The sequence below is a fragment of the Brienomyrus brachyistius genome, chromosome 9 (genome assembly GCF_023856365.1).
Source record: "Brienomyrus brachyistius isolate T26 chromosome 9, BBRACH_0.4, whole genome shotgun sequence".
Classification (NCBI taxonomy): Eukaryota; Metazoa; Chordata; class Actinopteri; order Osteoglossiformes; family Mormyridae; genus Brienomyrus; species Brienomyrus brachyistius.
Genome location: NC_064541.1, coordinates 6,472,923 through 6,488,247, shown reverse-complemented (window position 1 = coordinate 6,488,247; position 15,325 = coordinate 6,472,923). Strand labels below are relative to the sequence as shown.

Here is a 15,325-nt window from a genome sequence, read left to right as displayed (position 1 = left end):
ACTGTCCAGTGTTTTCCCACAAACATTACAATCTTAATAAATATAAAGTAAAACAAAATTTAATCCTGCTAATTTCCAAATGCTCACATAGGCTAATTGAGGGTTAGAACGGGCCAGGATCACTCAGCCCAAAGCAGAGCCGCAGGCTGTACTTACTGACGGTGAAGTTTTGCCCTCCCAAACTGAAGATGAACTCTTTACTGTACTTGACCTTTGACCCGCAAGGCTCCCTGCCGCCCACTGGCCCATCTGCATCCCAGTCCGCATCGCTGCACATGAACACGTCTGGGTGACTGAGCAGGCCGCACATGACGGTGCCTGAAACACATCAGAGACACGGGGCAACCTGCTCCAGATGACTGACAGACCCAGGCAGAACCCAGGCCTCCTCAGGGAGACCCAAACCCCTAGTGAACGATGGATCCACTAAAAAAAACACTGCCGAAACCGAAACCTTGCAACAGCAAAATGGGGAATGTAAAATCTTTTATGAGGTCCAAAGAAAATCTCAATGTGTCACTGTGGTGAAGAAAGAGCATCAAACAGAAAAAGACGCTAAAAATAGAGCAGAAACTACTGGTTAAAGGGGGTCTGGTTTCTGTAATGGCCTGGCTAATTCTGACAGGTATTAAGCATATCAAGCACCACAGAGACCCTGCGGTTGAAGGCCCACCCCCACTGAAGATGTTGCGGTTGAGGATGAAGCCATCACAGCAGGCGTCTTTGCTACAGGCCTCCAGGCAGAAGCGGTGGACGTCCGTCAGCGAGGCCCCTGCCGCCCTGAACACCGCTGTGCGGTAGGCACCCAAGCCTGCCTGGCGGAAGGGCAGCCGCTCGAACGTCTTTGTGGACCTGGTGGTGAACTCATGACCTTCATCAGAGAGCCAGACAGGCAGGAAAGTCAATGACTGGCACCAGGGCATCTGTACATACAGGGCAAACTACCAATTTGTATTTATATGTTTTTATTTTTAAAAAATTTCACTTAAACATAAGTGGCAGGATATTAACGGGGAAACCACTTGACCACAGACGACACCTTACACCAACTGAAAGTGGTCCCGGTGATCCAAATTACAGCTCACGCTGACACTGAACATCCCTAATCAACCCAGAACTGCCATGGCTTCCACAGGCCTTGAAAAATCATTTAAAACTGGCATGTTCATCTCCATAATGAGCTTCACTGCAATACATAATTGGGTAACACCTTACTTAAGGCCATGTTTTAGTAATACACATTCCTAAGAAACATTATAAAGCATTATAAACATGGCTATAAACATTATCAAAAGGCGTAACACATTATAGCCATGTGTATTATGCATTATGAATACTCTATGAAACTCTCATCTATAATGCACTATAGATACCATTATAATGTATTGTAATGGTCGGTATAAGCATTAAGGATGCTCTGTACCGCATTATAAAGGTATCTATAGTGCATTATAGATGAGATTCATAAAACAGTCATAATAGATAATAAACATGGCTATATTGTGTGATGTCTTGTGATAAATATTTGTTGCCATGTTTATAATGCTTTATAAATGCATTACAAATATGTTTATAAATTACTTAATTGTAAATTTACTCAAGTGAAGTGTTACCCATATTTGTCCAGCATGCAAATTAGCGCCCTGCTCTGACTTAATAACATGAAGCCACCTTTCTTCCTCAGCACTACGAGGTTGTCCTTGTCTCCTCCTTTCAGCCTCAATAAGCAGCGGAGGCTCTGGTGCACATCAGCGCCTGGATTTCCCATGAACCCCTTTGCCTGTGGACATCAGACAAGCGACATGCTCACGTTCGTAACCGCATAGCAAAACGGAAATAACACATACTGCTATTTGTGTCACACATAAATACAAATCTTACTTGTCTCCAGAACATAAAATAAATAGTTAAAGCATCCATCTGTTCATATTGAAGACGTAGCTGTACGATACAATAAAAAACCGCATAAGGCTTTTAATACCGGGGCAGCAGCTTCACACAGGACGTTAGCACTGTCGGTGCTGTAGATGGTGCAGTGGGTCTGATCATCGCCGTCGGTATAAAGCGCCAGGTGATGGCAGGCGTCGTCCTCAGCGCAGCCTAGGGGTTTGGACAGCCACATACACAGACGTCAGTGCTTAAACTCCTCAAGCTGAAATGCCTAGTGAAGAGCGCAGCGCTGCGTACCAGCCACACAATCTCTCATGCCCTTCTGGAGGCCTTTGTCCGTTATCCTAGAGCTCAGAACGACGGCTTCTTCTGCCTCGAGGATCAGCTTTGATCTCGGCACCGTTTCAAATTTCTCCATCACTGCATTCAGGTAGGCAAAAATGAGTGGATAAATAAATATATATATATTTCACAGATTCGACATCTAGGAACCATTATAAAGTGAGAGGTAATTGTATTAATATTGCAATATTTTACATTAATACATTACATAAGCTAAAATTAATTTGGACTTTAACATCAAGACTAAAATTACAACAAAAATTATCTACAGTATGTATTTTTAACAGAATTTATCCATTTATCTTCCAACTTATCGGTAAATAAGGTAAATAACTGAAACGTCCTCGATACACAGCTCCTGAATTTTGCTGCCATCGGGGTTGTGGGAGGGGCATGGATGCTAGATTCAAGGGGCCTTTATAGAGACCCGCAAAACCATCATCAGGGGCCCGCTGGGCAAATTATATAAATGCAGGACCTGTAGTTCTAGAGGGGGACCTGAGGTGACATTTTCTCAGGGGGCCCGGAATTTCAAGCTATACCCCTGGCAGCCACACACTGATCATGCGATCACAGGCCCCAGCGAAACTGTATCACAGCACTCCTGATCACATGACACTCTGATCATGTGATCAACAATCTAGGCAGATCCATACCGCAACGCTCCTGATCATTTAACACTGATCATGTGATCACGGGCCCCGGCAAATCCCTACTTCGACACTCTTGCTCAGCTAGAGCTTCATCAGCAGCTGTCCAGAGCATTCGCTCGCCGCTGGGGGTGACACAGATCCAGCTCCCAGTCTGAGCATCCTGCTGGACTGGCTGAAATTGTCCCTTTGTGGTGCAGCTCATGCCGCTTCTCTGACACTCGGTGACACCTGTGTGAGAGACACAGTCACCATCGCCGAGGTTCGAGCGACACACATGCACATGTGCAGACGGCCAGCGTCAGAGTCTCTACACAGCTTACAGTGTGCTGCTCTAAATGCCCCCGCGGACACAGTTGACGTGCCCACAGGACACCTGCTGCAGAAATTTTGTCCTTCCTGGTCCTGGTAGGTGCCCAGTGGACATGGGGAGCAGACATGGCCAGCAGAGAACGTCCCCACCGGACACGGCACTGTCACAGGGGAAGCGTGATTAAGCATGTGGAGAACATGCAGCAATTCAGCTTTCAGATGACAGGAAAGCACTTTCATACAGGATGACCAGGGGGATCTCCACCACATGGATCATAGACTATGTGTTTCTTTCACTACAATATCAGAACAACGTTCCAAAAATGCAAGCGGCTAATACACACCGCATCCCGCAACTCCAGCAACGCGCAGGTATCCCGGCAAGCAGATGAAGTTCACAGCTGGGGCGTGGAGCACGATGGAGTCCGGCAAGAAGATGGAGCGGTAGGTGGCACTCTGGATCACATCCAGCACACCCTCTGCCAGCCTGCCACTGCTGAAAGCCAGATCTGCAAGGGTTCATAGAGTAAAAGAAGGTGCAGGGAATAGATTCAAAAACTTTACTAGTCTTATGCAACAGGTTCACTGGAATACTTCAATCACTACTTTCAATCACAATTACGATCACAAGACTAAAGACAATTCAAAACTTTACGGACAGTGTAGAACAATATAAGATGATGCAAAACAGTTCAAGTAACTGCAAAACAGTGCAAAAACTAGAAAATATGCTGATGAAGTGACTGATAAAGTAACTTATAAAGTGCAGTAACGGTGTTATAAAGTGCAGTTGCCATAGATGTGACTGTCACGGGAAATATGGATGGATACGCCATGCACAACAGTCAAAAATGCACAAAGCGGATCCGGGGACAGACAGGACCGGACCGCCTGTTGGTCGGGGGAGTTCATTCCTCCTCACCGACGTCGTGCAGATCAGGCAGAGTTTCCACAGGGATGTCGGACATGCGTGCCCAGCGCGTGATCTGGACCTTGACGACTTCGTCGTTCAGGCACTCCAGAGACACGGAGGACGCATTACAGATGGACAGGGAGCTCCACACTCCTGAGGAGGGCACCTGTGACACGGAACCAGGCAGGAACAAAATCCCCGTAGTAAAGATCACCAAAGCCCAACACTGGTGCACAGATCACCACCAGAATTTTACACACTATTCACCACGCATTTCATAGTTTATCCTTTGTAATATGATCCCACCTGCAATAAGCTCTGTGCTCATACACACCATTTTCTGTTTGCTTTTTGTCTCGGGTGGAAGCTGTGTTTGCATGGGCCTCACCAGCAGCCGGGTTGCTTGCCGCCGCCCCCCCCCACCCCCACCACCACCACCACCACCACCACCACCACCACCACGCCTGGCAAAGTGAATCCAGGGGAAGGACCCTGCTATACCTGCAAGCTGCACAGGCCGTTGGCCCTTAGGGCCTGGAGTAAAGCAATCCGAAGTCCAGAGGACTGGGAACTGCAGCCCTCCTGCCTGGGAGACAGGGAGAGTCGGAGGGAGATGTCAGCCTGGACCAGCTGCAAGCCCTGTGGCCCTGGGGGAGAGCAGACCAGAGGATGGTCAGTAATATGCGAAAGTGACTAAAGTCAGGCTAAGCTGAGCAAATTCTGAGCTCTGCTGTGTCCCATTGGCTCACAAACGGAAAGATACAACTGGAACAGTGTGTAGTTACTTTGGCAGATTTGAGGAGGTGGTGCTTCTGACACCCATTTCTTGGTGGCGATGTCACACAGGAAGCCAGGAACAGGAAGTGTGTTAAAATAGCCCTGGTGGCAGCGAAAACGGCAGCGCTGTTTCTGCTCCAACGGCTCATCGCAGAGAAATGCACCATGGGTAATGAGCACATCCTCAAACGGAAGTGGACACTGTGATGCTGAAAAATTGAAACATAGCACAATTCAGCTTGAAAATCAAAGGGTTAAGTATATCCAGGTTAAAGTGATATACATGAATGGGATATACAGCAGAGAGATGAGGTGCATGCGGAACTTCTAAGCAATGCAAGACTGTGGTTCTTAACCTAAATAATAATATATTCTTATTACTGCGCGAATTACTGACCAAAAAAAAATTTGCGGAAGAAATGGAATAAATAAGAAAATAAGACAAAATGTGGAAAGTGTACCATGACAGGCTGGGCCCTTTGCGGTGCTACGTGAGACTCTGGTGCCAGGAAGCTCCTGGCCACTCTGCGACTGGACACACCAGCAGTCGTCCTGGTCACACTGCACCGGCGTAAAGAGCCGACCGTCCTCCTGGCAGTCTGGCTCATAGCCAATCCCTGCTTCGCGTCGGATCACCTGACGCTTCAGCATCTCACACCAGCCTGGGCCTGTTGACATCCGACAGGCGGAAAGCAAGCGGGATTGTTTTAGCACTCTTCAGGGAGGTGGGGGTACAGGTGCGTTAAATGATCTTACATTGCAGGTCCCCGCTTTTGCTGCGTGAAGCTGCCTGGATGACTGTGCTGGTGATGGGACTGACACACCAGGCCTCGTCACCGTCCAGCTCTCCCGTCTGCAGGATCGCAAAACCCCCATCCTGAAAAGCAAGTCCATCACCTCAGTAACCTGGAAACGACGAACCCATAAAGGTAAACACCCAGAACTAAAGCACATGCAAACCTTTTGGCAAGAAGGAACATGTGAAGGAAGTGGTTTGATACTAGTTTCAGAGACTGATGGAGTCCAGCCAGAAAGCAGAGCCCGTGTCTGAGCTCGCTGGCATGAGGTCCCACCTGAAAGACAATACAAAGCTATAAATGTGAAATTCCTCAGTGACCAGGACCAAATAGGCGGTAAAACATCAGCTACAATAACCCATTTACTAATACATCACAGGACGCCCACTAATGAATACACTTACACTGCGGTAACTGTGCACTGCGACCGGTCAGGGAGCCTTCGATGTAGCTGCCATCCTTGTCAACACACCAGCAGTGGCCTGTCTCCATGACATACACAGGCAAAACATGGGCACGCATGCTATTAACTTCACTACAAGATTAGCCTTCACCAAAACAGCATTTCATTTAATACTACAAAGACACAGAAAACCAGAGAGGCCTTAATTCAGCAGCTAATCGTAACCTTAAGGCAAAGGCACTAATGGTAATTAATACAGGATACTGTCAAATCAGACCAGAGGAGAGCATGTGACCTGTGCTGTAGTAGCACTGTGTGGGCAGCCATTGGCCATCGGCGTCACACTGAGGACTGTAGGGCTGGTATCCCAGCAGGAAGGCCTCCCTCCCCAAAGCCGAGGGACCGAAACGAGTCCGCCAGGAGAAACGCAGCGCTACGGGAAGGAGCAGGCAGAGAGCAATCATCACCATCAACTCACGAGCATCTGAAAGACACGACGACTACCGCCAACAGGGAAGAACTTTTTTAAATTTAGTTGCCACGTGCAGTACATGTCGTTTTATACGAATCCGGAATATGTGGTCTAGCAAGATAGCCAGCATGGAGCATGCAGAGCAATGGTTTGTCAGGACTGAAGCCTGCAGTTTGAACCTTAACCAGAGCTGCTCTAGAAAAATCATAAATCTGCTGACATGGGAAAATTAGTTCCAATTAGGTAATAAATAAAATTCATAATAATTATTATAAGCTCAGGTCACTCGGGAGAAGCAGCTGCTCTATATCTGAACATGGTGAGTGCATATGAAACGTTAACAAGGCTTCATATTCACATCCCAGACTGAGTACCAGTGACTGACATACTGGAGAGGGCAGCGAGACGCAGGGCTGAGTCTGCAGAGCTCAACAAGCGCTCAGATATGAGGCTCGCAGGAAGGTTGTGCTGGAGCTCCTCTGGTGTGAGACTGAGGCCTCTGGCTAGCAGGAAGCTGTAAGCCAGGGGCACGTGTGAGCCGTTGGAGACTGAAATCACATCCTCTGCCTCCTGCAGAAAGCGGCTGAGCTGACGGTGCATCTGAGAGCAGGGGCCCAGGCCTGGAGGAGGAGCAGAGGGGCATAGAAGAAGCCAGAGCAAAAGTCAGGATGAAACCGGGACAGAGCGGAGAAACACAGTATTTCTGTAAAGACGTTCGTCACCCACATTTCGGAATCTGGTTGACCGCCGCCTCAGTGTCGGCGATCGTGTCTCCGTTTTCACCGACACACCAACAGCGGCGGAGTTCGAAGTGTCCCAGGGGCTCGCTGAAGTCCGACAGCTGCCCCGGGTAGGCGGTAACGTTCCTCTGGAGCAGCCTCCACAGGCTCAGCGGGTTCAGGAAGACCGACGGCCCAGATACCATCTCCGGATCACCTTCCAAAACCTCCTGAGGGACGTCGCCGAACTCTGTGTACCTCGAGAGGACAGCGAAGACCCTGTGGTGCCCGGCAGCAAACAGCTCCTTAAGGAAACCACGGAAGGACGCCATGGCGACAGGGTTATCCCCATATGCCCTGATGGTTCTGATGAGCTCGGTAATGGGAATGTCTTTGCCAGCACTGTTGACAGTGACCCACTCGCGGTAAAAACTGAATGCTGATTCCGGAGGCCCATCACACTGGACCGAGTGCCAACTGCCATCCACGTCACAGCGAGGTATGTGGAAGTCAGAAAGTTGGGGTTTTGCAGACGGAGCCCACAGCACAGACCGGACTGCGACCACAAACTGCTCTGCTGCTGCAGCCTGACAGTCCGTGGGACCTAAACAGATGCAACAGACATACGTCACCTTCCATTCAAGCCCTAATTCTAACATTACGAGCTGGTTCAACCGCATTTTAGCGATCGGAGGACAGGAAACCCATATGAAACTCAGAGACTGACAATATTAAACATACTGTGAGCTGGATTATTTCGGCTGCCAGTCAGCACAAGGGTTTCCAGCCAATGGGAAACAAGCTCAGCAGATGGAAGCAGGTGACACTGGGCGTTGACTGATGACCAAGATGGGTAGTTGTGGTACAGAGTTAAATTCCAGACCATGATTATATTTCAACCAACCAGTTTAGTACTCTGTGACTGTTTATACTCTAGAGGTTGGTTGAAACAAAATCTTGGTCCAGACTTTTAATCTCTGGACCTGGAATTACTGTACCACCTTTGGTGATCACGCAAGATAACTCCGGCAACCAATAAAGGAGGATGGAATCAAACACGGACCAGGGGTAGCGTGTGTGTGAAAGACAAAAAAATCAAAAACTATTCTTCCCACAAACTATAAGGAAGCAAAAATCAGAGCCACAGCCTTAGTGTTTACCTCCCTATCAAGATTTAAGCTCTGCAGTTGTTTTTAGAGAGACATAAGTTATGCCCTGGCAAGTCTCGGGAACATTTGAAGTGACGGTGGGTTACTCAGCAGTTATGATAATAGTAGGAAATTACACAGTGGCTGCCAAGGAGATTTAAAATGAAAGCCACTGGACGAGTTGGAGCTTTCTGAGCCAATCAACCACCTGTAGGGCTTGCAGACAACTGAGGACACAAATGCATCTGGAAGTGCTCATCAAGTACCTGGGCCGAGAGAGTCTAATGCAAAAACATAGACATAGGAAGAAAAACTCACAGTGCTCGCTCTGGCGGAGTGTGACAGTCCCTCGCTTCTGCCCACTGCTGTCCACACAGAAGCAGTTGCTCCCCAAGCACTGCCGCGCCACGAAGCTGCCATCGCTTTCGCACTTGGGCACGAAGAGCTGTGAGCCCGCAGCTTGATTGGCCCGCACCCTCAGGGCTGTCTCTCTCTCTCTCTCGCACTGAGAGGGACACCGGGGCCTCCGTCCTGAGGAGCGTGAGCCTGGCACCTCCGTCCCATGGGAGTCGACACACCAGCACTCCTGAGCCTGACACTGCACCTCCTGGTAGAGTCCTGTGTCCGTGCAGGTCGGTATGTATGCAACTGAGGGGTCCCTCTCACAGAGCCCAAGTTGGGAATTTTGGAAAGCAGCGCGGAAAATGCTTCCCACCTCTGTGCTGTCTTCTGCCTTTGACAGGACGATGGCATCTCGCAAGGTGTTAAGGAACTGCTCGCTCTCCAGCATCTGTCCTAAAAGCTTCATTAAATTCTGGTTGCTCCTCAAATTTATTGATCGGCCAAAAGAATCTTGGATATCCTGGTCTAAGTTCACATTGTCAGTCCTAAGGACCATCTGAGGGGAGAAGATCTTTGCCAGCTGGAGGAGATCTTCACTGGCCTGCATGAGGCCAACTTGGGTGAACAACTGTCTGAAATTAAAAGTGCCTCTACTTCCAACAGCAGCAGTGAAGTTAAAATTCCCAGCATTTTTCAGAAACTTTCCCCCAAACAGATTTTCCTGCAGTCTCTTTGGATTAGCAGTCAGACTCAAAGCTTTAAGGGCCTTTGCCCCAGAGGGAAACAAACCCTGGATGACCTCAGCGAGAACATCTCCAAAGTCAGATCTCTCTGTGTCGGGAACAGAGAGCAGCAGGCCAGACTTGGCAAACAGCTCCTGCACTTCTGGGTTACACAGGCTAAGAGGCAGGGAGGCACTAGGCTCTTTTATTGACAGCTTGTTTTGTTGGCTGAAGAGACCAGAGAGACCGGAGAATACCCTGGAGAGGGCCAGCCGTCTCTCCGAGGGACAGTCTTTAACTGCATTTCCTAAACAAATAGACGTAAACACATTACACTGCATACTGATTCTGGAATAATATAAGTAGCAATGATAATGTTTTTTTAAGGCATAAAATTAACTCAAACTGCATATACATATACTGTACAGTAACACATATAATTTTCACAACCTCATTGGAGTAAGATTATAAAAGGGGAGGACAGAGAAGAGCGAGAGGGGAGCGCACTCACTGCAGTCCAGGGGCCCTCGGAGGCTCCGCCTCCCGTCAAGCTCATTCCCGTCGGAGTCCACGCACCAGCACTGGCCGCCGGCCTGGCACTGTGTGGGCTTGTAAGCACCGTTCACGTCGCAGGCTGGCACAAACACATTCCCCGCTCTCAAAGAAGAAGATCTCTCACTCTCGCATTTAGTAAGACCTGCAGGAGAAGCGATAAGAAGAAACAAAGGGGATATAATGAGATGCTGTCCGAACGACAGCAGTGTATTTCCTGAACAGCCTCACCCCACCTTTCCAAAAAGCCTTTATGAAAAACTCAGTTTTATATGACCTGTGTAATCAGGTTCACCAGATTTGTGTCTGTCCTTTGATGTGCCACCACTAAGTATCATAGCTTCAGTTTTGGTGTGATTTGTCTCCAAATGAAACAGGGCCCAGATCGTTAACTCTAAAATGTTCCTGGGAATTTTGAAAAAGATCCAAACACTTTTAGAGTTACTGTGTTCATAAGATCAAGTGTCTTCTATAGCAGCCTTTCTTGCTGCCACCAAGTTCTGTTGCTTCAATTTTGGTGCATTTCGTTTCAAAATTAAATAAGGTGTAGTTCTTCCTGCATATAATGTTTTGGTGAAGCAACAATAAGATCTGTGAAATAATTGTGAGTTATTGTGCTAACAAGTTCATGCGTCTGAGAGTGTCCCCTCTTTGCTATCACTATACAGCGCTGCTTTAATTTTAGTGCAATGTCTTAAAATTTGACCAGTTCCAGATCTTCTGTTATGCAATCTGTTTGCAAAGTTTGAAAAAGATTGATCCAATATTTTGAGTTAACCCACTAATGATATGCATCTGGAGTGGAGGCAGCAGCAGACCAGTCCCTATTCCATATGTAGACTGGGGAATATAGTGAGACCAGTACTCCCCAGTGCAGTCCTTGTGGACCCACAGAGCTGGGAGGGAACAAATACGTGGACTGTCTGTGGGGCCCTGAGGACTGGATTGGGAAACACTGAGTTAGACAACAAACTTAATCTGAAGAGCACTTAGCCAAGCTGGGGTGGGGTTCAGTGGTCCAAACTGAGATTCATTACCCCAGCGTTCAGGTTCCACAAGCTACTTGAGCTAATGTATCAAGGGCTTTGTAGACGTGGGGATGGTGGAGGCTATCAATCACGTGGACAGCTCTTTGGGGGGGTTGGGGTTGGTCCCTGAGTGCATACTTACATCGAAACCGCCCACTCGTGACAAGCAGGACCCCCAGGAATCGCCTTTGCAGGATGCGATACATGTTGGATTGAGCAAATGAGCGTGTGGACTCCATGGTGGAGAACACTGTGTCATATACCTCATCCAGCAGGAGCTCCATGCCTGCACAGAGCACACAAAGACAGCACCTTCTTAAGAAAACATACCATGCAACTCAGGAGACCATCCATCAGATATTCATTTCTGTGAAATGAAAAGACATCTTATCCATGTAGTCATGGGTTTTCGGAGGGGTATGAATACCTTGGCAGATACAAGGGGCCCAGCACTAGCCAGGGGCCCATGAATTTCTAGGTATGCCTCTGGGCATGGTCCTACACTGCTTTTTAGCTAACACATCTCACCTCTATTAGCCAGTGTTAGCTATTGTATCTCACCTCTATTAGCAAGTTAGCTAATGTATCTCACCTCTATTAGCAAGTTAGCTAATGTATCTCACCTGTATTAGCCAGTGTAAACTATTGTATCTCACCTCTATTAGTGAGTTAGCTAATGTATCTCACCTCTATTAGCCAGTATTAGCTATTGTATCTCACCTGTATTAGCCAGTGTAAACTATTGTATCTCACCTCTATTAGTGAGTTCGCTAATGTATCTCACCTCTATTAGCCAGTATTAGCTATTGTATCTCACCTCTATTAGCCAGTTAGCTAATGTATCTCACCTGTATTAGCCAGTGTTAAATAATGCATTTTCCCTTGCATGCCCATTCTTTTCATTAAGGACCTCAGGGTTAACTCCGCAGTATACATTTACTAATGTATCTTGCCTGTATTAGCCAGTGCTATTGTATCTCACCTATTAGTTAGTGTTAGCTAATGTATCTCACTTGTATTAGCCAGTGTTAGCTAATGTGTCTCACCTCTATTAGCCAGTTAGCTAATGTATCTCACCTGTATTAGCCAGTGTTAGCTGTTGTATCTCACCTCTATTAGCCAGTGTTAGCTATTGTACCTCACCTGTATTAGCCAGCTCCCTACCGCGACTGTCCACACAGAAGCAGTAACTGGAAATCTCTGGAAACAATCTTCTGAAGCCACTGAAGGTCTGAAATGCCGCCGTGAATCTAGAGGAAAATTTGGAACATATGGCAGCATATTCATATGCTTCACTTAACTGCCCCTGTCCACAACTGGCATGAATAAAATGGCAGAATATTATGTAACACATAAAATACTAGTGTACAACCTAACATAACCACTGGCAAGCTTACACTGCTACAAATTTCATTATGCATTCCATAGTCATTAATATGAGATTTTTTCAAAGTAATCAGTAAGCTCATTTTTAAATTTTTTTTCTATTAAACCTGAAATAAGTGCATGATATTTTAAAAAAAAACATTTTTCCTGTTTTTCAAATGGAAAAAAAAATATTTTCCAAAAGTCTGGAAAAATGGCTGATTTTGGACATGTGGAATAAACCTCATTCTGCCAAGAATAAGAAAGGCCCGAGACCTGACATTAAACCTAACTGGTCTCACTAATAAGACTGATCAGCCATGAAGATGAATGTTGGAAGGCTTGGTCTCAATCTCAGCCCCAGAGCCAAGAAGCCACTGTAAAGTTCAGCTTCCAGAGCTTCACACACTAGAGGTTGGCTTACAGCCCGAGAAAATTCAGCCCCAGTAAGGTCCTCTGCATCACCCACAAATCCCCTACTGTCCAGCTACGCAATTTAAAAGCAGTTTCAACTATGACTTGAATCTGGAAAATTAGAATCAATGATGCAAATTCCTATTCCATCTCCATAATAAGACGTTCCATATAAGTGACCTACATAAAACACGCTTCCATCCTTCCATCTTTTACCATTTTTTTTATTCTAAAAAGGCAACAAAGCTGGTTTTGATAACTGCAAAGAATCAAGCATTAGAATGGCAGACGTTTAGCACTCTTCCCAATGTAAATCAGAATCAACAAAACTTTGCTATGATAATTATAGGTGTGCTGCCACCTAGTGTTTAGAAATGTGTACTCTTAAGTTTTCTATTTGTATTTTTTATTTGTAGTTTCCTATTTGTAATGCACTGCAAGTATGCTCGCAGGTTCAGTATGAATGCCGAATCTGCAAGCAGTGAAGTGTTCTCACCTGCTGAAGGTGTGCAGGAGATCAACAACTTTCATATCTGTGCTGTTGATGAATTTGCATTGGACCGGAAGAAAGTTCCCATCCGCTGAACACTGAGGTGGGGATTGCTCTCCAACTCCGTGGAGGATGTGCCAGTCCATGACCTCACAGTTTCCCGGACCTGAGGCCAAAAGGGGCAAAGTCATAACCTAGTGCTCACCTAAGCACATCTGGAATTTTCAGGTTTTATTTTGTTTTGCGATAGGAATTCCTCTTGGACTTACAGCGAGAGGGTTCCCCATTCTGCCGTGTTCCATAGATCTCCATACCCTCCGGGTCAACACACCAGCACTGGCCGAGCATGTGGTCACACTGTATAGGCGAGAACTCCCCCGAGTCTGAGCACATAGGCGCCATGCGGGAATCGCTACTCAGGAGAGCCTTCTGCCTCAGAAGCTGGCATGATGTTAGACCTGCAGTCGCAGAGTTGTGTTGGGTGTGATTAGAAAGATAAAAAGGGGGAGGACGAATGGCAGTGGGGACAACAGGTAAAGCAGGACTTCACCAAAAAAGAAATGAAAAATACAGGACATCCATTTCACATACGACTTTTTATCGATCGTTTTAGAGCCGTTGTAGAAATACAACAACCAAAGAAGCGGGGCTGTTCAAAAAGTGTCTGACAAAATATTGATAGAAGGAACTTTAGTAAAAACAAAACTTCTGCCTCACTATGCCAATAGACTTCAGTGTATTTCTCAAGAGCTTCTGTAGTTCATTGGACGGTTATGGAATATGACATGTATTTAAATCCAGCCAGGAAAGCATGCCTCATCTGGTCTATCCTATCATGTACGCTCTTGGGCGTTCCTGAAAATGATTGACACAAGTCTGTCTGCAGGTCTCCATGGAGCGGATTGGGATACACTGCTCCACATTATCACCTGCAGTCTGACTAACACTTACAATAGATAGATGAGCCGTTCTGTCTGCTGTTGGGAACCTCGGTTCCCTCTCCATCCACACACCAGCACTGGCTGCCCCCCCCGCTGCACTGCACATGCCTGAGGGGGGAGAAACGGCATTAACGGCTTTTGGGTATTAACGGCTTTTGAGCGTGGGTCAGGTACAGAGCAGAGTGCCTGCCAAGGCTAGGCTCTCATTCTTAACGTGTGCTACATTAAGATGCTGTCGCCCACCTGTACCGGCCATCCTCAGAACACTGGGGGACATACTCCCTGGACTGTGCTGCCCCCTCCCTTCTCTGCTGCTCGCACTGGGAGGCGCCATCAGACCCCAGTTGGTAACCTGAAACGGATCAGAACTGAGCAAACAGGATTTAACGAACTAAACAAGTAAACCGGAGGGGAAAGTGTCATGAACAGATCAGAATCATTTTTAGTGTAACTCATTGCACTGTCCATGAAAAATGCATTACAGTTGTTCTGTCTACCTACCTGAAGTCCTGCCTTCTGACAGGGAGAAGTAGCAGAGCAGGATGGCAGCAATACTCACTAGCTTCCCCTTGGCCATTTCTACCTCACACCTACTCGAAGGCCATAGGTCTCCCTCCAGGGTCCACCCGGAGATTTATATGCAGCCACCACAAAATGCAGTGTCATCCCCACCTTCAGCAGCCAAACCCCTCACGCCAGCTAAAGAGGCGTTGTTCGCTAGGTTAGAACTCTTCTAACGGCATCTGCCCATGAAAAAGCACCATGGAGAAGCTCCTGCCAGATGGGGCGGCCAGGCGTGGATCCGCAGGAACGTGCCCAAGAATAATGGCTACGGCAAACATCACGCCAGTGTGACCAAGGGCAACTTCCAGGTCTCTTGACGTACCCAGCAGCCTGAGAGTTTACAGAACCATGCTCTTATCTAAGAACATAAGAGAATCCACTTCATTAATCTGAAAGCAGATGGACAGTAGGATGTCGCAAAACCCTGAGATGGGCTGTAAAAATAAACATTTTAAGTGTTCTCCCCCTTTGGGAGGAAAACAGG

The 15,325-nt window shown here is 47.1% G+C and overlaps 1 protein-coding gene across 1 annotated transcript in view; it reads right to left on the bottom strand.

Annotated features, from left to right (window-relative positions):
* The window catches only part of tg (thyroglobulin), a 35,800-nt gene extending 20,907 nt beyond the window's left edge, over positions 1-14,893 (bottom strand). Inside the window, exons 1-27 of the mRNA XM_049026344.1 lie at positions 14,779-14,893; positions 14,521-14,629; positions 14,288-14,385; positions 13,606-13,794; positions 13,343-13,502; positions 12,211-12,317; positions 11,210-11,353; positions 9,999-10,184; positions 8,742-9,794; positions 7,283-7,879; positions 6,946-7,176; positions 6,380-6,517; positions 6,086-6,163; positions 5,845-5,957; positions 5,641-5,761; positions 5,346-5,552; positions 4,893-5,093; positions 4,609-4,754; positions 4,117-4,273; positions 3,539-3,703; positions 3,206-3,355; positions 2,949-3,113; positions 2,188-2,310; positions 1,982-2,100; positions 1,672-1,780; positions 674-871; positions 157-318 (exon numbers count right to left, since the gene is read on the bottom strand). Coding sequence (XP_048882301.1) covers positions 157-318; positions 674-871; positions 1,672-1,780; positions 1,982-2,100; positions 2,188-2,310; positions 2,949-3,113; positions 3,206-3,355; positions 3,539-3,703; positions 4,117-4,273; positions 4,609-4,754; positions 4,893-5,093; positions 5,346-5,552; positions 5,641-5,761; positions 5,845-5,957; positions 6,086-6,163; positions 6,380-6,517; positions 6,946-7,176; positions 7,283-7,879; positions 8,742-9,794; positions 9,999-10,184; positions 11,210-11,353; positions 12,211-12,317; positions 13,343-13,502; positions 13,606-13,794; positions 14,288-14,385; positions 14,521-14,629; positions 14,779-14,854 — 5,302 coding nt within the window. The 5' untranslated portion in view covers positions 14,855-14,893. The remainder of the gene's footprint in view (positions 1-156; positions 319-673; positions 872-1,671; positions 1,781-1,981; positions 2,101-2,187; positions 2,311-2,948; positions 3,114-3,205; positions 3,356-3,538; positions 3,704-4,116; positions 4,274-4,608; positions 4,755-4,892; positions 5,094-5,345; positions 5,553-5,640; positions 5,762-5,844; positions 5,958-6,085; positions 6,164-6,379; positions 6,518-6,945; positions 7,177-7,282; positions 7,880-8,741; positions 9,795-9,998; positions 10,185-11,209; positions 11,354-12,210; positions 12,318-13,342; positions 13,503-13,605; positions 13,795-14,287; positions 14,386-14,520; positions 14,630-14,778) is intronic.
* Between the last annotated feature and the right edge of the window lie 432 nt (positions 14,894-15,325).